This window comes from Aquarana catesbeiana, linkage group LG01 (genome assembly GCF_042186555.1).
Source record: "Aquarana catesbeiana isolate 2022-GZ linkage group LG01, ASM4218655v1, whole genome shotgun sequence".
Taxonomy (NCBI): Eukaryota; Metazoa; Chordata; class Amphibia; order Anura; family Ranidae; genus Aquarana; species Aquarana catesbeiana.
Window position 1 is genome coordinate 166,017,945 of NC_133324.1, and position 24,951 is coordinate 166,042,895.

Consider the following 24,951-nt stretch of genomic DNA (forward strand, 5'->3'; position numbering starts at 1 on the left):
ATTTACTTGGCGTAACATCATCTTTCACATTATACAAAAAAATTGGGGTAACTTTACTGTTTGGATTTTTTAAAATTCATGAAAGTGTCACTTTTCCAAAAATTTGCGTTTAAAACACCGCTGCACAAATACCGTGTGATAAAAAATATTGCAACAATCGCCATTTTATTCTCTAGATTCTCTGCTAAAAAATATATATAATGTTTGGGAACTCTAAGTAATTTTCTAGCAAAAAATACAGATTTTAACTTGTAAACACCAAATTTCAAAAATAGGCTTAGTCATGAAAGGGTTAAAGTCTTTTGTGATGATGCTCATCCATTTGGATGAGGGGTATTGCTTGGTGTGTTTCATGCATCCGAAAGAGAGGAATCTGATTCTCCCTGCCCTGTATTATGTCTTGACTCAAATCCCAATGAAGATGCATGATGTTCACTGGAACTGGTTATTCTGTGTATATTCTAAATCTGTATCAACTGTCCGTTTCTTATTATCTTGTTCAAAAGAGCCTCTGTTATTTCGGTTTCTTTTTTGTCGACCCCGGCCTCGATTTGTATGGTCGTGGCCATGGGCTGACGAAGAAAAGTTTGTTTGGAAAATATTGTTGGGCTTTTTTGGTAGAGCTTGGTCTCGGGATTGATGTGATCTGTTCGAATACATGCTGTTTGCATTCCATTTGTACGCCCTTCCTTCTGTAAAAGCATCTTTGCCTCTCCAAAACTTTGTCTCCTTTTTCTGTAAGATGTTTTTATTCAGTATTGATAAATTTTCTTTTTATTTAATCTGTAGTTTGGAGTGTAGTGTATGGTCTTTAAAAGGAACCAACGCCAACTCCAAAGTATTGATTTCTTTATCCAGTAACTCAATTTGTTTGTTATATTCCTTTGTGAGCGTGGGCATCATCTCCTGTGAACATCTCTGCAGATTGCCCTCCCATTCTTTTTTTGCATTCCTCGCTGATTTGTTCTATATTTAGAAAAATTTGAATCCGTAACCCATACGGGTTGATCTTATCCTTGGTATAGCGATCAAATGATCTAAACTGGTACATTAGATCTCTTCTCTGTGTATTTAATGTTTTTCCTTTTATTTGCAATTGAGATATAAAAGAATATATGCTTTTTCTAGATCCCCTTTTTTGGAGTTTTTATGTCCTTCTCTGTGGTACACCAGATATCTCCATATCATCAATATCCTTCATACGTCTGAGCCGCATATCACAGTTCAGGTGAGGATGATTTGGGGTTTATGTCCACATTCAATGCACATCTGAGAAAATTGTGATTTTTGTACAATTTGTGCTTATGAAGTGATGTTGTTTATCAACTTTGCATTTTCTAATATATTGTTTTTACTCTATAGTGACCATACATGCAGTACTTACCTGAAGTCTCCTGAGGAAGCCATTGTTTGGCGAAACATGTAGAGCAAGAAGTTACTGCTGTTTACTCAATATATGGTTATTGTATGATGACATCCTGCTGGTTTTATACATTTTTGTATTAATAAATTTGAGATTTTATATATCCATTTGCAATTTTTTGTGGCCATTCTCCAGCAAATCATAATATTTTCTTCCATAGGTATCTTTGCTTATTTATGACAATTTCAGACTGAATATTCAGATTCAGTCATAAAACCAATTGTGAATCTTTCTCTTCTTGCAATTTGTAGAACATGCACATAGCATGTTTGTTAATACACAGAGAAATTCTTCCCCCCTTTGCACAAAGCTGTGCAAAAAGAGCATTATATAATACCAATTTTAAAAATGCATTTTTCAGGACAAAACTGTAGATGGACTCTAAATATACTAACATGCAGGCTAAAGATACAAGGTAATAGCCATGCCATGGTGAAAGTCTCACAGAAAAAAACACGTGGTGAGATATTTGCCAATTTGCTCATGTAAATTCTGACTGCTACTCCAACAGGAACCGCATCATATAAAATACAATCATTTATCTTATGGGGGGGGGGGGGGGATGCTACACAATAGCAGATTTTCAAAGGAATGTTAGTGGCCACCCTGTGTGGTGGAGGAAACTAATGGCTCCATTCTTTCCAGCCATTCAGTGAATTATAGCTTACCCATAAGAAAGAATAAGGCCACACATGCGCACAAAGAAAAGAGTCTGTAGGGACATTTTTGCTAGAAAGGCCCTGTGGCACTGGGTAGGGCCACACAGTAAAGATTACTAGAATAGGGAGGAAGTAAAGCATTTAATATAGCATTCTGCATTCAGGACATACACAATTAGGTATCGGACAAGCTCAATAAAATTAACCTTGTACTTTTAGAGAGCTACTGCTACACTTTGATCTTCACCATTACTTTTTTCATTGCCTTGTTAAATAAGCCATTATGAGGGATAGCTGCTAGATGGACTAAAAACATTTGGGCATTTACCTCTTGTTCACTACAGAACCACTGCATACTCAATAGAATGTCATAATAATCTGTTACCTATGTAAATTGTCTACATAAAACAAAGAAAGCTTGCCGTGTAGATAAACCTGAAGTTGGTAATTAGTTGATTAATTAGCTGTTGAAATAATAAATGGCACAATCGGCTTTGAAGGTCACATAACACTAGTAAGAAATATTTGATCACTGCTGTCTTGTAAAGAAAAGATTAGAGATGCCCACAATTAATCAATGTTTACAACAGATCCCACCTATCCTTAGGTGCATAGACGCCATCCGACTGCACCAGAAACCCCCACCCAGAAACCCCCATACAAGACATATTGGTCTTGTATATTAGCCAGTGGGTATTGCTTAACCTGAGATAAACTGGCACTTTTATTATCTGACTGCACACTCCCTTTTTAAATATTTGGTATCGATATGCATGTTGTCAAGTGAGAAAAAAAGAAAGACAACTAGTAAAAAGTCCGCCAAGACTGACCTGGTTGAGTCTCTATAAACTACTATGGAATAAGGTTACTAGCATTTTAGTGAAACAGATACAATAAATACAGCTCTGTGAATGTCAGCAGCTCTTACACAAAAAAGTAACTTCTTATTTTAGGTTAATTTGTTCTTTAAAGCATATTTCGGCATTTGGAAAAAAACAGTATCAACACAACGAAACACACACATATACATTAACTATACCCAGACTCACATATACATAATGTAATACTTTAAATGAAAGGTGCACTTACTTGAGCCAGTCAGCAAAGTTCTAGCAACAAGACAATCAGGATGCAGCAGTGTTTCGAGCAGCAAGTTCCAATTACAGCATGGTTGGGATAAGAGCAGTTTCAGCTGACCCTGGACTGCCATTTCTTCTGCTGATGGAGTTCTTTCAAAACGTAAGATAAAGAGAGAATAATGTAGTTAATTTATCTATGAAATGAATAGCCTTAAAGTGCAGATGTAATGCTAACTCATTTAAATGTCAATTCCTCCCAGATTACTCAGAAAATGCTTTCATGCTTGCTTACTTTAAAACTGCTCAGGGAAGGAATTACATTTAATCTCAAGTAGCTAAGAGCAAATTAACATTTGGTAGGCTGCCAGATATGTTACTGACACAAAGTAACTTCACTCATCCATTGTGCGGAAACATGTATGTTCTTGTTGTAGAAGCTAAAAATTACTATTTTTTGTGCATGGATAAATCTGCCTTTTCCAGGTTTTACCTTAGTGTCACAATACCCAGGAGGTGCACACAGATGAATTAATTTTATTGCTACAAGTCATTTTGACAAACAAAAGGCTAATTTACAAAATACCATTCTGTTATTTAATCAGGGGAGAATATACTAGCTGTGTCATGTGCAGAATAATGTAGGCTCTTAAAGGAGGAAAAAGGAAAGCACAAGGGTAAGGAAAGATGGGTTCGCTATTTACCATACAGGTTTCTCTATAGAGCAACCTGGGCCCAATTAGGCTATTTATTGGATTGGGAATGTGATTTTCCCCGCTGGGGCTTCTAACATCACCAGAAGTAATGTCAATATTATCATGATGCTGGGAGAGTTCTCTTCGAAAATAATGGACTTGCTGTGCTTGCAATCACAGTGTAAAGCAAGTTCTAGGATTCCTAAATAGACCCTAAGATAAATTTTTTGGGTTCACATGTAGCAAGACTTGTTCTACATTTTATGCCCTGTACACACGACCGGTTTTGCCGTCAGAATAAACTCTGAAGGTTTTTCCAACAGAATTCCAAAGGAATTCTGCTCAAGCTGTCTTGCATACACACGGTCACACCAAATTCTGACCGTCAAGAACGCGGTGACGTACAACACGTACAACGGGACAACACATACGATGTCTCCTACTTGCTTCAGAACATGTGTCATTTTTGGTACGTTGGAAACAGCATACAGACGAGCGGTTTTCCCGATAGGAATTTGTTCCGTCGGAAAAATATAGAACATGTTCTCTAAGTCCGCCTGAATTTTTGACGTTAAAAGTCCGATGGGGCATACACAAGGTCGGAATATACGATGAAAAGCTCCCATCGGACTTTTTCTGTCAGAAATTCCAACCGTGTGTACGGAGCATTAGAGTCCAACCCTTCTGGAGTTCTAAAGCAAAGGCAAAGCTGAAACTGGTCTCAGAGCTGTGGTAGACAAAGCCATGCCTAGTGATTCAATAAGATGGTGGTTTTATCAGCCATTTACCAGTTTATAATATTCTTAATTCAGTATTTCATCTATGATCTACTGTACATTGTATATGGAGATGTGGAATGTACAAGCCTTCTAACTTGGCTTGTCTGTGAACTATTTTAGCTGTGTGCCTCAGTGATGGTGAAGGCTAATTAAAGGTTGGTGTTTGAATTTTCTTTGTCCAGTAGAAGTTTGTGTTTCTGTGCATACATCATGTTTTTATTAAATGGAAAACTATCTTGTGTGCATTCCCTGACAGAGCTCTGCATTCATTAACAGATGCTTTTCGTGCAACTCAACCAGGGTTGCCAACCTCCAGCAGCATTTGTTACTGATAAACCATGAAAAATTTAGTGACAAATCACATTTTTTTACTGACAACATGAAAAATAACAGAACTCCTCTTGAAAACGAAGATAATCGATATTTAAACAGTATAAACACAATATGGAAACAATGACAATACATATAACAAGTAACTTGCCTGGTTTACACTCAAAAAGTCAACACAGCATGACAAATTATCAGCCCCTAATATTTACAGACAGTTGTAAAAAATTTACAGATTTTTACAAACTGTGCATACATTTACTGACGGATGGCAACCCTGAACTCAACCCCTGAGCATGGGTGTATACTGCATATAATGCTGCTCTAGGTACACATGAATGATAATTTCCTTTTGAACAAATTTCAACCCTGTTTTACTATGCTATTTGATTATTATAGACAAACTTAAACCCAGAGTGTGCTATGAGGAAGCTTTTTGTGCATTATATATATACGCAGAGGAATTACTTGAAGTCTGCCAGTCAAGAGGAAACCAAAAACCTTAAAAATGGATGAATGTTACTGGAGCAACAGAGAACTGTGTGACTATGGTAAGGAGCCTTTGCACTTCTCTGCTCAATAATTTTGCTGCTAGATTTACGAAAAAGTGTGCAGAAGTGTCCAAACCCAGTAAAACTAAAACTAACAAAGGTAACAGAAACTATCAACATTGTGTATTGACGTTGCTATCTCTGACCTTGCTGCCCAGGGTACCTTACTGTATGTACATGGTAAATGCCATATCTCTTATTACTAATGGTAGCAGAAACTCATCCTACAAGTCCTCACTCATACAACCAAAATGTTGTAATGATCTCATATTTACAAGAGAAAGTAAAAAAAAAAAAAAAAAAAAAAAAGCTTGCTTAAAAACTGATTATAAATCTAAGAAATGATCTCTGTAGATTTGTAAAAATGACTGTTTCAGAAATATGAATCTAGTTTTTTGCCTTGTGGGAAAAATTGCAGATTTAATTTAAAAATGCTACTGAAAAAGCAAGAAAGAAAATATAGTAGCTGTAAATGAGTTTACGTGCTCTGCAGCACTTAGCAAAGAAACATAAAGCTTTTTCCAAATGCATCTGTTTAAAAAAAAAAAAAATTGCAATTTTTAGGAAATTATGGTACAAATACATTTCTTCTCCACGAACAGATGGAGAATAATCAAATTGTAATATATACAAATTTCTGGCTCTTAATTTAGATGCAGGCTGAAATACTCACAGCAAAGTGATTTGATCTAAGGGGAGAGATTACAGGCTGTAGGAAAAACCTTGGCCACTGAGCGACCACCGATAGTTGTATGGAGTGGATCTATGCTGCACATATGGAGAGGCATATGCTAGCTCATTCTCATAACTAGCTCTGTGTGAGCAAGACTGGCTTCATAAATGCAAAAAAAAAAATCTCATGAAAAAGACCTTTCATATTTTTTTTAAATAATACAAACAAGCGTGTACAGAACTTACCACTTAATTATAAGTCAATCATATTTACAGTATGTATTTGGATGTGAGAATCTGATTTGTAAAATAAAATCACAAATCTAGGCATATCACACATACAGCATGTGATGAAAATTGCATAAGCGGAGGTAACCTTCAATTAAAACCTCACGTCTAAGCAAAATGTAGCAGCTGAAATGATATGCTAATGTTCACTTTTCCTACAAACGTTAAGCTAGCCTCCATCACCTTCACCGCCTAACTCGCTCTATTGGTCTTTATACTGTATATAATAGGCAGCTTGCTTCAATAACCAATAAGGAGGCCTGGGAGGGGTCAAACTAGACATTTACTAGAAAAAGTCAAAATTTGCATAAAGCCACAGTTAACTTTATTTAAAGATTGTCATTTTGAAAAGAAGTTTTTACTGAAGGTAACCTAACTGTGTACATTTTTCATAATTTGGTTTGGTTTAACTGCCTAGATCTAAAGCAGTATTAAGCCCAAAAGCAAACATTTATTATATTGCAGCTAACTAATTCTTTGATGTAATGACAGCATTCGTTTTCCTTTTAAGGCTTTCTTTCATCTATGTTCATTTGTTGAACTGGCTAATAAGTCTGTTGTTTTTCAAAAGAACAAGCTTTCTTATAGATGCATCAGTTTACAAGGGTGAGACAAACCATTTAACACTGGCAGGGGTGCTGACAATGATCAGCTTTTATTTATTCATCTAAAACCTTTATCTTAAAAGAAAAAAAACTGTTTGCTGTAACTGATTATAAAGTGTGAGCTGGAGTTTGGCTTCAATTTTGTGTTTTAAATAACAACAATAGCCTCTTATGACATAACAAAAAGTCCATCCTAATGGTATTTAGCAATCAACTCTCACTGGGTGCGCCTGCCCACGCACCAGTAAACCTAGGGACCACACCTTTATTAAAGTAGATTTGTTTGATTTGTGTTTTTTACTTATAGGAAGAGGTAACTGAGAGATACCTTTCTATCTCAATTTACCATTGACCTCTTAGTGGCTCTGTCTAAACTGCAGTAAACAACTAAAGGAAGTATAAAAAGGAAGCATAGGGGCTTCTAATCAACTGATAGAAATCACCCTACTCTATGCTCCTAAATTCAATCTATTACTTCCATTCTTCCTGGACTTAAAAAGTGTCCTGACTGCAATAAAATGCTGACTCCTGGCCACTGATAGCTAAGACCCCTTTCACACACGTTTTGCAGCCGCTATAGCGTTAAAAATAGAGCCTGTAAACCGCCCTAAAACAGCTGCTCCATTCACTCCAGTGTGAAAGCCCTTGGGCTCTCACACTGGAGAGGTGCGCTGGCAGGGCATCAGAAAAAGTCCTGCCAGCAGCTTCTTTGGAGCGGTGAAGGAGCAGTGAACTCACCGCTCCTCCACCGCTGCTACCCATTGAAATCAATGGGGCAGCGCTGCGATACCGCCGGCAAGGCCGGATTTAACCCTTTCTCGGCCGCTAGCGGGGGGTTAAAACCGCCCCGCTATCGGCCGAATAGCGCCGCTAAAACGATGGTAAAGTGGTGCTAAAAATAACACCACTTTACCGCTGACGCCGGTGGCGGCACAGTGTGAAAGGGGTCTACGAGACATGAGAGCGACTTGGAAATAAAACCACTCCCCACCAACCAAAATTCCATATCTAAACGTGATAGTGCACTCAAACTCACTAAGAAAAGCAAAATATCCTTCATGTTTCACTCTAAGAAAGAGCTTTGTCGGAGGTGTATAAAATAAAATATGTGCTCAAAATGAAAAGTGCTGTAACCACCACATGGCAAAACTATTCAGTTTGTTGTATGTATTAAAATCTGCTAATACAGCTAACGCTACCCTACCACGGGACTGACAATGTTGCTGTGCCCCTCATGCTCATTCATCCAGAGTGAGGGCACTCTAATACAGGAGGCCTGTTACTGGCCAGATCACCAGGGGAAAACAGAAGGAAAAAAGCCTAAGAAAAAAAAATGAATGCAGCAAACCACATCCAAGGATTGGTAAGCTGCAATATTATACATTTTTGGTTTAATACTGCTTTAAGAGCCACAGAAAGGTTCACAACAGCAAAGGGACATACAAGGAAAGACATATTCACCTGACCTGGTATTATTGACAGTCGTATTATGCAAGAAGTGATTAAAAAATAAAACATTGGACTGTAGAGAAATGTTTATGATGCTCAGGTACTGAAATGTGTTCTTATATTAGCTTTCAGTAATCCTTTGCTTAGCAGGACTCAATCAGATTTAACTAGATGGATTTGTGTCTTTTTTCAACTAGACTAACTATAAAACTATGTAACTAAACATCTAACCGAGCTCAGTCAATAGGACTGCATTGCTTAATGCTTTAAGTTGAACACATGGCATTGCCGACAGGAGAACCGAGCAGAGTGATGACCTCAACTGCATGGTGCTTCTCCATCATTGGTCAATTAAGACTGGGGACAGTTTTTTAGCCAAGCTGTAGTGCTAAACTATGTTGGAAAAAAGTGAGTGAGTATGTTATCTAGTAGGAGTGAGTGCCTTGAGAACAAGACTGGCTAATCAATATTTGCATAGCTTTTGGCAGGTAAGACAGTAAAAAACATATGTGTTTCAACGTCATAAATAGTTATTTTCCAGGGAATCATCTTAAAATGAAAGCTGTAACAGGGGTACAGCATTCAGGATAAGCACTGGGTAACATGCACCATGAGGTGCCTCAAAACACCTCTTTTACATAGAAATCTCTACTGAGCCCTACAGAATCTCCTATGCAAACATCCCCATTATTCACCTCGTGAGAAATCTTACTTACTGTGATGAGGAGGGGAATATACTGGGATTTACTTTCTTTAACCAGTAGAGTAAATCTTCAGGTACTGGTTCTGAAGGATGAGCATGGTGTTCATCAAAACTATTCTTAACTGCCCTGCAATAACATTGAAATGACATGAAATACATATAATAAATACTTCACAATCAATAAGTATTAAAGCATACAATGCAATTGGTGGATAAAATATAGTGCTAAAACTAATTATACAGTGAAAAGTGCACACACAAATGTTGAACAATCTAATAGACATTCAAACAATGAATAATAGAGTCCAACATAGTGAGATGAGTGAAAATAAGGGAAATGAGTCCAATAACACAAATCAGATCCTGAAAAGGAAAACTTAATAAAAGTCTACAACCATAAGATGATAATCTTGAGATAAATGAATAGAAAGGCTGATATGTGAACCATCCTGTTTCCTGTGAAGTCACGACCAGCTGCTTTTAGTTTCCTGCTTCCTGGTTCCCAGCCTCCTCTGGATCCCTGTAAGATCACACCAGTGCCCCAGGCTGCAAAGGGAAAACAGGATGCAAAATAGGACGTTTATGAGATTCCAGGACTGGCGATTTTCACCACATACTGAACTCATATAATTTAACCTGTGAGTTACGACTTGTTTTTATTAAATATATGATTTATACTAGGAAGGCGTTCTGACGTCACGACACTGCAATGTGTCGACCGTGGCCATCTTTGTGGTTGGAAACAAATGCTGCTTATACAGACTGCTATTTTTTACATGCTCGTTTGTATCTGATAAAATGTGAGTACCCTGGATCTTTCTTTTTTTTTTTTCTTTTATATTTTATGCATGCACCTCTGATTATTTGGTGGGACTACAAGACCCAGCCATCTGTGATCTCCATTAATAGTTTTGTGGCTCTGTGGATTTAACATGCCTGTTTGACCACCTGTGTTTAAGTGATCCATTCTTTTTGCCCCCCCCCCCCTTCTTTTTCCTACATGCCGTGTTTGGATGTGAGTTGCTGTGGCATTCCAATTGGGCTATCTGCCCCTCCAGTTTGGATGATACCCACAAGGTCTTTCGGAGATACTATCGGAGATCCCGGGTCCCTTTAATCATTTGGGAGAGTCATCTATCTGGATATCTATGCTTTAATGATTCGGTGTCGCTGACATCCGGGTCCACCAGTCTCAGTAAGAGTATTTATATATAGAGGATTCATCATCTTGGATGCTTCACATATCAGCCTTTCTATGCATTTATCTGAAGATGATCATCTTATGGTTGTGGACTTTTATTAAGTTTTCCTTTTCAGGATCTGATTTGTGTTATCGCACTCATTTCACTTATTTTCACTCATCTCACTATGTTGGACTCTATTATTAATTTTTTGAATGCCTATTAGATTGTTGATCATTTGTGTGTGCACTTTTCACTGTATAATTAGTTTTAGCGCTACATTTTATCCACCTTCTCATTTGAATACTTGTCACATTCTTGTGTAGCAGCTTTTTCACATTGTTATTTCTTTTTGATATTTGATAATAGTTTGCGCAGTATTATCCCACATACTATGCAATTTCCTCTCTATCTGAATATACAATTCTGAAAACTCCTGAAATACTTTATATAGTATTAAATTATATTAAATTGAATGGTCACCCCCGTTTTCTTAACAAAACCTTTTTTAATTTGTTTATGCTGTTTCCCACAAGGTGTGAACACTTAGACCCCTTTCACACTGGAGGCGTTTTTCAGGCGCTTTAGTGCTAAAAATAGCGCCTGAAAGATGCCTCATCTGCAATCCTGGTGTGAAAGCCCGAGGGCTTTCACACTAGGGCACTGCGCTGGCAGGGCGTCAAAAAAAGTCCTGCAAGCAGCTTCTTTGAGGCTCTTTAGGAGCGGTGTACACACCGCTCTTAAAGCGCCCCTGCTCATTGAAATCAATGGGCAGTGCCACCAAAGCGCCTGCAAATGCGTAGACAGCGGTGCTTTGTGGGCGCTTTTAACCCTTTATCTGGCCGCTAGCGGGGGTTAAAAGTGCCCAACTAATGGTCGAAAAGTGCCTCTAAAACGGCGGTAAATCGCCGATAGTTTTAGCGGTGCTTTACAGCCGACACCCCTGCACGGTCAGTGTGAAAGGGCTCTTATTAATATAGAATGGTAAAGCCTGAGATTCTGCACAAATGACAATGTAATGGGTAACTGGAACAAGCTGCATTTGAACTGGGAAAACCATAAGGAATACCAGTGTGACTATTACAAATCATACTTGCCTGGTTTAAATGCCTACCTAATAATACAAAGCAATGTTCAAAGTTCATAAACAAAAGACCGGTTTGTCTTCCATCAAACTGTCTGGGGGCTGGACTGTGATCAACAAAAGTAAAAAGATTCCTTCAGTGGATGTAAAAATACCCCTAGGTTGTCTAATAGGGGTATACAATGCTCCAACAATGATAGCCAGTAGGAGTATAAATGCTTCTACTTCAGTGGTCAATAAGAGTATTAAACGGCCCTACATCAGCAGGAGTAGAAAATACCCCTATTAGTGGTGAGAGTAAAAATACCTCGATGATCAGTGACAGTAAAAATATGCCCCAGTATCAGTAGGAGAAATATCAACACGCATTGGCTCCAGTGAGAATAAAAGACCCCCCACGCCCCACCAGGCACTGGTGTCATTGACAATAATAAAAGATCCCCCACTCAGGCACTTGTGTTCTTGAGAATTATAACAGACTCCCCCAGGTATTAAGGCCAGTGGGATAATAAAAATCCATCTGGCATTTGTGTTCAGTTGTAACTTATCTCCATGAAGGCTCAATGTCCTATGGTACTCCTTGTTGTGATGTCCCTGCACACAATAGTAGCTGTAATAGATTACTAGTGCCCTGTGCCACTCTGCACAGAGTATATTTAGGACTTTATCAATGCAGGGGCTGCTATATGGCAACCAGCAAGCTGTAGTGGTAGTTTTGATACATCTGTCTTGTTTAAAAAAAATTAAGCATAAGCAGGAAACCTCTGTTAAATCTGCAATCAGTGGCCCCTATATTTAGCACATCAACGCTAGATTCAGTACAAATAAATAGGTGCAGACGGATAACAACAATACATATATATTGTGGCATTCAAAAGCCATTCAGTTGCCCTTATGTGTGCCAATAAAACATCTTCCATATCACCACCAGTCTGCATCACTGACAAAAGACAGGATAGATCCACAGATTTATGCCATTTAGTTCAAATACTGATATTTGTATATTGCAGCAGAAATTGAGATTCACCAAACCCTTTATAAAGGGTTTACATTTTTTCTATAGCACAGTTTTGATGGTGCTGTGTCTATTGTAAACCCATTTTCCTGTTCGTGCAGTGGTTCGTACTTTCATAGATGCCCTTCTGTTCATCAATCTAGTGAAGAATAGTTATTTGACCAACTGTGTACTTTGAGTCTGCTAGAAAAAGTCTGGCCATTCTCCTCTGATCTTTCATTAACAATGTGTTTTTCTGTAAACTATACAGATTTCATCAGCTCCTAACATACGGCAACTGCCACAGCTGGCACCAACAATCATTTTTTGGTTAAAGCAACTCATATAACACATCATCCCAATTCTAATGTTTGGTTGAGCAACAACTGAACCAACCCTTGACTGCATGACATGAGCACTGAGTTGCAGCCACTGTTTGACAATATTCGTTAATGAGCAGCTATACCTAACAAAGAGAATACCTAATATATATATATATATATACATATATATATATTTTTTTTTTTATATGGAGGCATCAAAATTTGACACAGTAAAACTAACACCACCTGCCAAAAAGTTTTGCACCGTCTACGGCATCGTGGAAAAGTCTGTGAAGATTTAGTGAACTTCTCCAACTGTACCACAATAAAATAACTGGCTTTTTCTGTTCAGCGTCTTTCTTATTTTTTACAGCACTTGCACATTTACCAGCACAGGTGCCTTGATGTGAAGTATTTCAGGAAAAAGGAGCAGATGTTTTAGAAATCATAGTGAAATCCAGTGTTCTTTACAGAGTGTACAGAGAATAACGCTCAGATAAGGCACAGTCATTGTCAAATGGCTTTATTTCCCTGCCACTCATCACCTCACATCAGCTTTAGATTGTCAATTGCCTATCCATGTTACTTAATAAAATGTGAACTTATACCAAAGAGGCAAGCTGACAAAGATTCTTTCTAGCCTCAAAAAGAATCTTGAAGTAGACATTTACCATTATAACGGTCAAATATAGCAGATTTACTGCAATCCATTCTTGAATGAGATTTCATATGGGATTTTATTTCACATCACATGGAATCCAAATGATAGAAAGGTGTTTTTTTTCATTTTGCTGATCTATTTCCTTTATATAATGTACAAGTTAATGAAATTCACATTAGTAAATCTACCTCATGTCTAATTATTAGCAACATGCGAATGTGTGTCTATTTAGTTAGTTAAACCATGATTAATAAGTCAACTGATCATAGTGTTCATGTTATAAACACTGTATATGTATGTGTTATTTAATTATTGTACAAATAAAGGTTTGTATTTGCATTACATAAGGCAAATGTACATAAAGGTATGACACTGCACTTATATTTTTTTAAAGCCTTGGATGGAGTGGAGAAGGGTTTAATCCCACTACATTATCTTTACTGCAATTTCCCCCCCTTTGCATTTAGGAATGAATTCTACACTGATAGCAGGTCATCTTCCACCAATCTGCATAAAAACTGCAACTAGCAAAACATGCATTTGATTATTTATTGATTTGTCCTCTAATAAAAATTTTACCTTTTAGTGCATTCATTTTTAAATACCCAGATGTGACCGTTTGCTAATATTGCCCCCTTAGGACAAGTTTCAACTGATCATTTGAAAACAATAATATTAAGCCAAATCCCTTTATGGGTGTGTCCAGTTCTAATCATATTTTTCTTTTGTACATTTAGTTTAATCAAAAGGTCTTTTTTTAATAAAGGTTATATAGTTTTACAAAAGCAAAAAAAGAAAGACAGAAAACAAAACACAACAAAACGTCCACAGCCTTACATTCCCATAATATGGGATCAATAGACAGTATCCACAAGCAGACATATACAGAAGAATGCTACAATATTAGAGACACATATTAAACAAGAATTTCAAGTAAATATCCAGGGAGTATATATAATGCTGCTTTTTCTCCTCTACTCATATAGGAGAAAAGGGGAGCAATAAAGCTCTATCACAAACTAAACAAAAACAAAAAAAAAATACCACTGCACTACCCAGTTTAATTTTGTAAATAAAATTCAACTAAAGTGTGCCCTCTTACAGTGTGCAATGACCATATACACCAGCTAGCCAGGAGTTCCAGTAAGCATCAAAGTATACACCTATGCCACCACCTGAAGAGATTGTGTAACTCACGCAGTATTAAGAGTGAAGTATCTGCATGGACACTAAAGCTAAGGGAGTCAGGCCGGGAACCTGCAGCCAAGGGTCCCACAGCTTGTTAAATTTGTGTGGGGTACCTCGTTGTAAAATGTGTCACACTCTGAGTAAAGTAGAATTGACCTGCATATGCCAATTCTCAAACGTAGGGGGGGAAGAGGAGAAAGCCATTTTTTTGTAATACATTTACGGGCCAGGAATAACAATTCAGTAATGGAAGTCCTAGCTCGTGGCGTAAAGTTTGCCTCATCCAAAAATCCTTGTACATATGTTAGAGGGTCATTGTGCAGGTTTATCTGGAATGCCCTGTTAATGGTATGGATAACAAGATGCCAGTAGCTTACTAGCTTGGGGCATCCCCAAAGAATGTGTAGAAGATCCGCAGGGGATACCCGACATCTATGAATCTGGGCTTGCCCTGCGGTTCCATTGATATAGCTTTTGTGGTGTCCTCTACACCGCATGTATGACAAAGAGTTGGAACAGCCTTTGCGTAGGTGAAAGGAACACCGGGACCTGCTTTAAGACAGCTTGCCAAATCTCCCTATCTAGTGACCCAATATCACTTTCCCATCCTTTCCTGCCAAGTAGCTGAAGATTACCGAGGTAATTATCCAATAGTAGTCTACAGAGGGAGGATATAAGTCCTTTCTTGTCCATACTGATCTATAAATGGGGTAGGGATTACTCTTTGTCTGTTTGGCTTGGACTGAAACAGTGTGCTGGAGCTGAAGATACTGGAAAAATCTGTGAGAAGGAATGCCAAATTCCTTTTGCATATCCTAAAAATAATTTTAATTAGCCATGCTAAAACAATTGGTGAAAAAATTCGACCCCCCTGGAGTACCACCCATCAAAGCCCTGCAACTTGCCTAGTTCTTCAAAATGCCCCCACTACCAAATGGGCGAGATTGTGAAACCCCTTAATACCGCATAATCCTCCTCATCTTGTCCTAAACTTTGGCCATGAGAACTAGAGTTGGGCAGCGCAAAAAGGCCCAAAGCCCGCCTGCCTCCAACTGAGCCAACAAATGATACTTAGAAGCCCAGGTAAGAGAATGGCCAGATTGGGGTCCCTCGTATTCATTGCACCCCAACCCACAAAATGCTGCAATTGTGCAGCCAAAAAAAAGATGAGTCTTATTTGAGGAACAGCTAGTCCCCCTCTATCTTTAGGTAATTGCAAAATAGGTAAAGGAATTCTGGGATTTTTACCTTTCCAGATAAGCATTCTAAAGAGAGAGTCTATCTTTTTCTAAAACACTTATGAATGATCCATACTGGCAAGTTGTGTATTACGTACAGCAGCTGTGGTGTCCAAATCATTTAAAGTAGATTTTCCCTCCCTACTACAGACAGGGGTAATTTACACCGGGCTTTACTCTTAAAGCTTAGATTTGTCCAGTATTAGCTGTAAATTATACTTCAAATAATCTTCCACTATAGGGTGAACCGATACCACCAAGTATTTAAAACAGGCCACTATTCTGATCTGCCTTGCACATTGAGGGTGTGTCACTTGTTTAGATTCTAGGGGTAGGAGCACGAATTTCTCTCAATTAATTACTACTCCAGAAAAAGAACCGAAAAGGGAAGCGGGTTGTGGAGGCGCCAACTCTGCTGACACTGTTATATGGTGAAGATATAATGCATACACTTACTGGTAAGTCAGTTCAGATGGGGTGGCGATGTCCATCAGGGGTTGTGTTGTCCTGGGATGTGCTGGTGTGCAGGCTTCACTGGTGGTCCTTCACCTCAGGGGATGTTGGTTCCTGGTTGAGATAGGCTTAACAGCGGTGTCCAGTGTGTGGAAACTCCACGCTAACCACCCTGGAACCCGGAAGTGGAAGTGATGTTAGCGGTGCACAGGAAGTGTCCAGACACAGATACGAGATAGTACAGGCTACGCGCTCGGGGCTCACAGCTCCTCAGGAGGAGAGCGACTTAAATGGAAGTACAGGACATCTGACTGATGGGATGTGGGCGGGACGTCCGCGGCTGTGGAACCACAACAGCCAGCGGACCCGCATTGTGAAAACAAGGATGTAAAAAATAAACAAATAAAGGTTGGTAGTGGGAACAAATATGTTCAGAGTCAATAGTTTCATGTGCAAAAGAAAAAATGTTTTATTTAAAAAGGATCATTGATTTAATAAGCAACTATTATATAAAAAGAAAACTTTAATAAAAGATTGGTTAAAAAAAGGAAAGTGTCACAAATGGGATTAAAAAATGCATAAGGATGCATTGTTGGTGGACAATGGAGCACATTATGGGATAAAAAAAGTAGAGGGGGATGGGGAAAAGTTTTTTATCCCCCAAGTTATGCCATATCCCAGGGTAACAGAAAATGAACCCAGTGGGAAATGTCTAAAAAGAGGGGACAAGGATTGATAGTCAAGGGTAAAAATATTGGTAAAAAAAAATAAATATATATATTAGTAAAGGATATATCGATAAAAAATATGTAAAATATATATAGCGTGGGTCAAGCTACAATAAGGAGTGTGCCTCTATTTCTTCATTGAGTCCCCCCCGGCAAAAGAGTGTTCAAGGAATATATCCAGTACGTTTCTTGCTCACATAAACGTTTAAAACGTTCTGCAGTCGGAAGGTCTCTGGGAATAGCCTCTATGACCCAGACTTGGAGGCCTTTGGTGGATTTTTGGTGTTCTTTCAGGAAATGGAGGAGGGACACTATGTTTGTCACTGCCCTTTTCTATGAAGAGCCTGTGTTCGCCAAAACGTTGGCGTAAGGTGCGTATAGTCCTGCCCACATAAAACAGACCACATGGGCAGGTCAGGCAGTATACCACGTATTCACTAGAGCAATTGTGGAATTCTTTTATTGTATATGTTTTTCCTTTGATGGTGAAGTCTTTTTGCCCGTAGTTCACGAATTTACAGGTGAGGCATAATTTTTTCCGGCATTGATACATTCCCACTAGTGGAATGAGGGGAATATATGAGATTGAGGTGGATGGGGAATTTTTGATTTTATTAGGTGCTATTTTACGCTTTATGTTTTTCGTTTTGGTAGGATACCTTGGGTTGTTGGGTGAGAGAGGGGCCCAGGAATGGGTCTCTGAGCAGGATGCACCAATGTTTGGCTATGATGTTCTCCATTCCATTGTAAATCATCTGCAGTTTTTGCCTCTGGTTGAAGTTTTGTTGCTAGTTGGCTGAAGGCTTTTTTAACCAGATTTGGTGGGTACCCTTTGTCCTGGAATTTTTCTGAAAGGAGTATGCCTTGTGTATGGTAGTCTTCGTCTTTGGTGTAGTTTTGCCGAATTCTATGGAATTGACTTTTAGGTATATATTGGATCCACCTTGGGTGATGACAGCTCTGGTAGTGGATGTAGGAATTTCCAGCAGTTGGTTTGACAAAGTTTGTGGCATGTATTTGGGATTCACTGTGGAAAAGTTCTAAGTCCAGGAAGGCTAATTTGTTGGAGTCTTGGACATGAGTGAAAGATAGCCCTGGGGAATTGTGGTTGCAATGCTCAACAAAGGGCTCCACACTCTCTTTTGGACCATCCCAGATTATTACGATATCATCGATGTAACGTCAGTAGTAGATGATATGAGCAGCAAAGGGATTGTTATATAGGACATACTGTAGTTCCCAATAGCCCATAGTCAAATTTGCATAGCTTGGAGCGAAATTGGAACCCATGGCGGTACCTTGGGATTGTAAATAAAATGTATGATCAAACTCAAAATAGTTATGTTCTAAACAGAATTTGGTAATTTGGTGGCTTCCAAGATGTACTGTGCCTGTCTGGGGTTGATGAGAGGATCCTCAGAGAGAAAATGTTCCACAGCTCTGAGGCCTATGGCGTGAGGGATGGAGGTATATAGGGATGCGACATCTAGGGACACCCACTGGTAAGTTGGTTCCCAAGTATAGAAGGAAAGCATTTCTAGTAGATGGGTACTATCTCTAATGTATGATGGCAGGTTTTGGGCTAAGGGTTGGAGGAAGTGGTCTATATACATGGAAAAGCCGCTGGTAATGCTTTCCATAGCGGCTACTATGGGACGGCCTGGTTGATTAGACTGATCCTTATGGATTTTTGGCAGATGGTAAAAGTAGGGGGTTTTTCTGAAACCCTGGACGAGAAATGACAGTTCTGGTTTTGAAATGATGTCTTCTTCTAGGGCTTTGTTGGCTAATCTGGTTGCTTCCAGGGTGAATTCAGGTAATGGATCATGAGTGAGTTTGCGGTAGGTATTAGTGTCGCATAATAATCTGAGGGATTCTGCCATGTAGTCTGATTGATTTTGAATTATGATGCCCCCACCTTTATCTGCTGCCTTGATAATGATGTTGTGGTTGTTGGTTAGATCATCTAGTGCCTTTTGTTCTGCTCTAGAAAGGTTGGACTTCTTCTTGGGAACTGATTTACACATGTCGATAAGATCGGTATACATGACTTGGTAGAATGTTTGTAGGTAGGGGCCTTTTTTATGTACTGGGTTGAAAATAGACTTGGGTTTGAATTTTGTATGTTGAATCGGAGGGGATGTTAGGCAGTGTTGGGTGTATAGTTCCATATCTACAATGGAGCTCATTATTAAAATAGAAAAAGTCAAATTTAATACCCTCGATGAATTTTACTCCCTGTTCCCCACCAATTTTTTCTGCTCTACTGCGCCTTATCCAGGTCACAAGGATAAATTCCTCTGTAAAAAGTTTTTTAAATTAGAGGATCTAATCTCTGCCAATCAGCACTGGTGGGATAGATTCTTCTTAGAACAATATCTCTCACATAAAATTACATCCAGAGGCCTTAGAGTTCTCAAACAATGTTCCTTCTTGGATCCAGACTTATCCAAGGAATGGGCATTTGTATCAGAATTTTGCACAGAGAAATGGATAAAAATCATCATTGCACAAAGGAAAAGGAAATATGAAACCTTAGTGGTTGAAATCAGGGAACTCTGCAGCAGTATCTCACAAAACATCACACAACTCCCCTGCTCTTGGCTTAGAACCCTAAAAAGGAACACTATCAGGAAAGAAAATGACCTTATTGAATCAAAATTGGGAAAATTTAGAAGGGACATAAGTGACTACACCAACAACAAGGTTTTTTGCTGGAAAAAATCACATATTATTCCCCCACATGTGGGATCGGCACCAAGACCCCTCTTAGAAGGCTTATCCTTGACAGCACCTATCCAGCGTACCCAAAACAACCACACACCTACCACAACTGCTCATCACCCTCTATCCACTCCCAAGCCGCAGCGAACAACCAATAAAAATAAAAGAACCACACAAAGAACTCCACAGCCCATCAATAAACCCAATACAATACTCACACCACCACATAGTACCCATGCAGTTTTTCGTTTCTCGCCACACTCCTCCGCTAACTCAGTGTCCGAAGTCAATATCATAACACCTCGCTCTAATACCCCCCTCATCAAAAGAATTGAACCTGATATACAGTCCAACCAGGCTACTCCTCTGGCTATTCCACAGAACAGCCCCACAGTCACCAAAGATCCAACAACCACTCAGGATGATTTTTTAGAAAGCCCCCCCCACCCAGCACTTTCAAAAGAAAGTACACAGGAGAGGAGGAAGGGGGGTAGAGGAAAGCTCAAAAGGAAAAATACGGAAAGTATAAAAATTTTCAACTTATCCACCCACGTACTAACAAAGGAGGAAACCTCACTTTTGAATAAAGGTTTAACGTTTGCACCAACTGTCCACCCAAATCCCTTTATGCTATTTAAAGATCTCAATAAATTCATTCGAGATTTGACAGTCAAAAGGTTCTATAACATTCAGTCTTCTCTCAAACCACCACCTTTACAAGAAGCCAGTGGAAATACCAACTCCAATGCCCCCAGTGTAGATATGGATTCCCCCACCACCATGGACCTGGATGAATCCAATACAGATAATCCCTTTGCAGATATGGAACTATACACCCAACACTGCCTAACATCCCCTCCGATTCAACATACAAAATTCAAACCCAAGTCTATTTTCAACCCAGTACATAAAAAAGGCCCCTACCTACAAACATTCTACCAAGTCATGTATACCGATCTTATCAACATGTGTAAATCAGTTTCCAAGAAGAAGTCCAACCTTTCTAGAGCAGAACAAAAGGCACTAGATGATCTAACCAACAACCACAACATCATTATCAAGGCAGCAAATTAACGTGGGAGCATCATAATTCAAAATCGATCAGACTACATGGCAGAATCCCTCAGATTATTATCCGACACTAATACCTACCGCAAACTCACTCATGATCCATTACCTGAATTCACCCTGGAAGCAACCAGATTAGCCAACAAAGCCCTAGAAGAAGACATCATTTCAAAACCAGAACTGTCATTTCTCGTCAAGGGTTTCAGAAAGACCCCCTACTGTTACCATCTGCCAAAAATCCATAAGGATCAGTGTAATCCACCAGGCCGTCCCATAGTAGGTGCTATGGAAAGCATTACCAGCGGCTTTTCCATGTATATAGACCACTTCCTCCAACCCTTAGCCCAAAACCTGCCATCATACATTAGAGATAGTACCCATCTACTAGAAATGCTTTCCTTCTATACTTCGGAACCAACTTACCAGTGGGTGTCCCTAGATGTCGCATCCCTATATACCTCCATCCCTCACGCCATAGGCCTCAGAGCTGTGGAGCATTTTCTCTCTGAGGATCCTCTCATCAACCCCAGACAGGCACAGTACATCTTGGAAGCCACCAAATTCTGTTTAGAACATAACTATTTTGAGTTTGATCATACATTTTATTTACAATCCCAAGATACAGCCATGGGTGCCAATTTCGCTCCAAGCTATGCCAATTTGACTATGGGCTATTGGGAACTACAGTATGTCCTATATAACAATCCCTTTGCTGCTCATATCATCTACTACAGATGTACATCGATGATATCGTAATAATCTGGGATGGTCCAAAAGAGAGTGTGGAGCCCTTTGTTGAGCAATGCAACCACAATTCCCTAGGGCTATCTTTCACTCATGTCCAAAACTCCAACAAATTAGCCTTCCTGGACTTAGAACTTTTCCACAGTGAATCCCAAATACATGCCACAAACTTTGTCAAACCAACTGCTGGAAATTCCTACATCCACTACCAGAGCTGTCACCACCCAAGGTGGATCCAAAATATACCTAAAAGTCAATTCCATAGAATTCGGCAAAACTGCACCAAAGACGAAGACTACCATACACAAGGCATACTCCTTTCAGAAAAATTCCAGGACAAAGGGTACCCACTAAATCTGGTTAAAAAAGCCTTCATCCAACAAACAACAAAACTTCAACCAGAGGCAAAAACTGCAGATGATTTACAACCAACACGATTTACAACTCAGTTCCATGGCTGTCATAAAAGAATGGAGAACATCATAGCCAAACATTGGTGCATCCTGCTCAGAGACCCATTCCTGGGCCCCTCTCTCACCCAACAACTCAAGGTATCCTACCGCAAAGCAAAAAACATAAAGAGTAAAATAGCACCTAGTAAAATCAAAAATGCCCCATCTACCTCAATCTCATATATTCCCCTCATTCCACTAGTGGGAATGTATCAATGCTGGAAAAAATTATGCCTCACCTGTAAATTCGTGAACCACGGGCAAAAAGACTTCACCATCAAAGGAAAAACATATACAATAAAAGAATTCCACAATTGCTCTAGTGAATAAGTGGTATACTGCCTGACCTGCCCATGTGGCCTGTTTTATGTGGGCAGGACTATACGCACCTTACGCCAACGTTTTGGCGAACACAGGCTCTTCATAGAAAAGGGCAGTGACAAACATAGTGTCCCTCTCCATTTCCTGAAAGAACACCAAAAATCCACCAAAGGCCTCCAAGTCTGGGTCATAGAGGCCATTCCCAGAGACCTTCCAACTGCAGAACGTTTTAAACGTCTATGTCAGCAAGAAACGTACTGGATATATTCCTTGAACACTCTTTCGCCGGGGGGACTCAATGAAGAAATAGAGACACATTCCTTATTGTAGCTTGACCCACGCTATATATATATTTTACATATTTTTTATCAATATATCCTTGACTAATATATATATGTATTTTTTTTTACCAATATTTTTACCCTTGACTATCAATCCTTCTCCAGTCCCCTCTTTTTAGACATTTCCCACTGGGTTCATTTTCTGTTACCCTGGGATATGGCATAACTTGGGGGATAAAAAACTTTTCCCCATCCCCCTCTACTTTTTTATCCCATAATGTGCTCCATTGTCCACCAACAATGCATCCTTATGCATTTTTTAATCCCATTTGTGACACTTTCCTTTTTTTACCAATCTTTTATTAAAGTTTTCTTTTTATATAATAGTCGCTTATTAAATCAATGATCCTTTTTAAATAAAACATTTTTTCTTAAGCACATGAAACTATTGACTCTGAACATAATTGTTCCCACTACCAACCTTTATTTGATTATTTTTTACATCCTTGTTTTCACAATGCGGGTCCGCTAACTGTTGTGGTTCCACAGCCGCAGACGTCCCGCCCACATCCCATCAGTCAGATGTCCTGTACTTCCATTTAAGTCGCTCTCCTCCTGAGAGCAAACAGGCCAGTAGAAGGAGCTGTGAGCCCCGAGCGCGTAGCCTATACTATCTCGTATCTGTGTCTGGACACTTCCTGTGCACCGCTGACATCACTTCCGCTTCCGGGTTCCAGGGTGGTTAGCGTGGAGCTTCCACACACTGGACACTGCTGTTAAGCCTCTCTCAACCAGGAACCAACATCCCCTGAGGTGAAGCGAAAACGGTACGGTTTGGGAACCATTAGTTAACATAGTAGCTTTGGGGGCAGAGTATAATATTTTGATCCATCCTATAAATCGGTTCCCGAGACCAAAGAGATTCGGTATCTCCCAGAGATAGGGTAATGCAATGCCATTGAACGCTTTGGCCATGTCAAAGAGTTTCTTTTGTACATTTTAATTACAGTACTTACTGTGACAGGATTTCCAAGGGTGCTGTAGAGATTGTCAGAACCATAAGCAGGCGGTCACAGTAACTGTGTATCTTAAAAACCACATCTCTGTAACTTTGTGTTGGCTTGAGTTCTGGAACTGTGCTACATACTGACCACATCACGTTTTCCACACAAGAAAGAATGGCCAAGACATCAATCCTGTAATAAGATAAAATGTAAAGGTAACAAGTGTTGTTTTCATATTTTCAATAAAAGGGGTGCATAAACTACACCTCAAAAATTGTTGTGTTTGATATTGCATTTTTACCCCCTAGCCTGCAATGCCTTATGTGACTGCTGTGTTCTGATGGTAATATAGGATTCCAGGCAGCTAGAAATACAATTGAAATGCAAATAAACTGTATCTGCCAAAATATTTGTAATTCTGTTCTGCCAGTGGTGCAATAAATGCATACCTTTGTAACATTGTATAGACCAGTGCCATCAGTGTTTCAGCTTCACTTTCTTGTTTATTGCAAAGTGAACCCATATCTGACTCTAAGGGGTTTATTTACTAAAGCTGGAGAGTGAAAAATCAGGCTCACTTCTGCATAGAAACCAATCAGCATCTAATTTCAGCTTATGCAATTAAGCTTTGGAAATAAACCTGGACGCGGACTGGTTTCTATGTAGAAGTGAGCCTGGTTTTGCACTCTATAGCTTTAGTAAATAGACCCTTAACTGAGCTCTATTGAGCAGACAGGTGGCAGATAAAGCTGAAAACTAAGAAAGAAAATAGCAGTGTACAGCCTTGTTTATGCAGTGTGGCAAAGGGCGAGTGAAGCACAAGGCTAAACATGATTCAAAATATGTGGAGAAAAATGCATGTAGTTTAGTGGCTTATTTAGCTGTTTTTCTTAGCTTCAATTTAAAGTAAGCATTTAAAAATCATATGTTTACCTTCTTAATCAATTTTTATGCTAACCTTCAAGCTGCCTATGACAAGCTGGGCATCAGAGTTGTGGTCAGCTTAGATGCGGCAAAAGCTATTGACTCCATAGTTAAAGTGAAAGTTTGTCAGGTTCCGCATAAATTCAGGTATGGCCCTATTTTTTTGCCTGATATTTTATATTGTAAACCAGTACCCATGTCAGCATTAATGGCTGAACCTCAGATTCTTTATCATTGTCCAGATGAACTTGTCAGGGATGCCTGCTTTGCGCTTTATTATATGCAATACTAGTTAAACCATTGCTACTGTACTACGCACACACCCAGGTATGCAAGTCCCGAAATGTGGGTCAGCT

General features: G+C 39.2%; 1 protein-coding gene across 7 annotated transcripts in view; it reads right to left on the reverse strand.

Annotated features, from left to right (window-relative positions):
* KIAA0825 (KIAA0825 ortholog) overlaps positions 1-24,951 on the reverse strand; it is a 784,945-nt gene that overhangs the window by 461,782 nt on the left and 298,212 nt on the right. For all 7 annotated transcript variants that reach the window (XM_073624511.1, XM_073624512.1, XM_073624514.1 and 4 more), the window contains 3 exons: positions 23,684-23,863; positions 9,241-9,354; positions 3,172-3,311 (listed from right to left, as the gene is read on the reverse strand). In XM_073624511.1, coding sequence (XP_073480612.1) covers positions 3,172-3,311; positions 9,241-9,354; positions 23,684-23,863 — 434 coding nt within the window. The remainder of the gene's footprint in view (positions 1-3,171; positions 3,312-9,240; positions 9,355-23,683; positions 23,864-24,951) is intronic.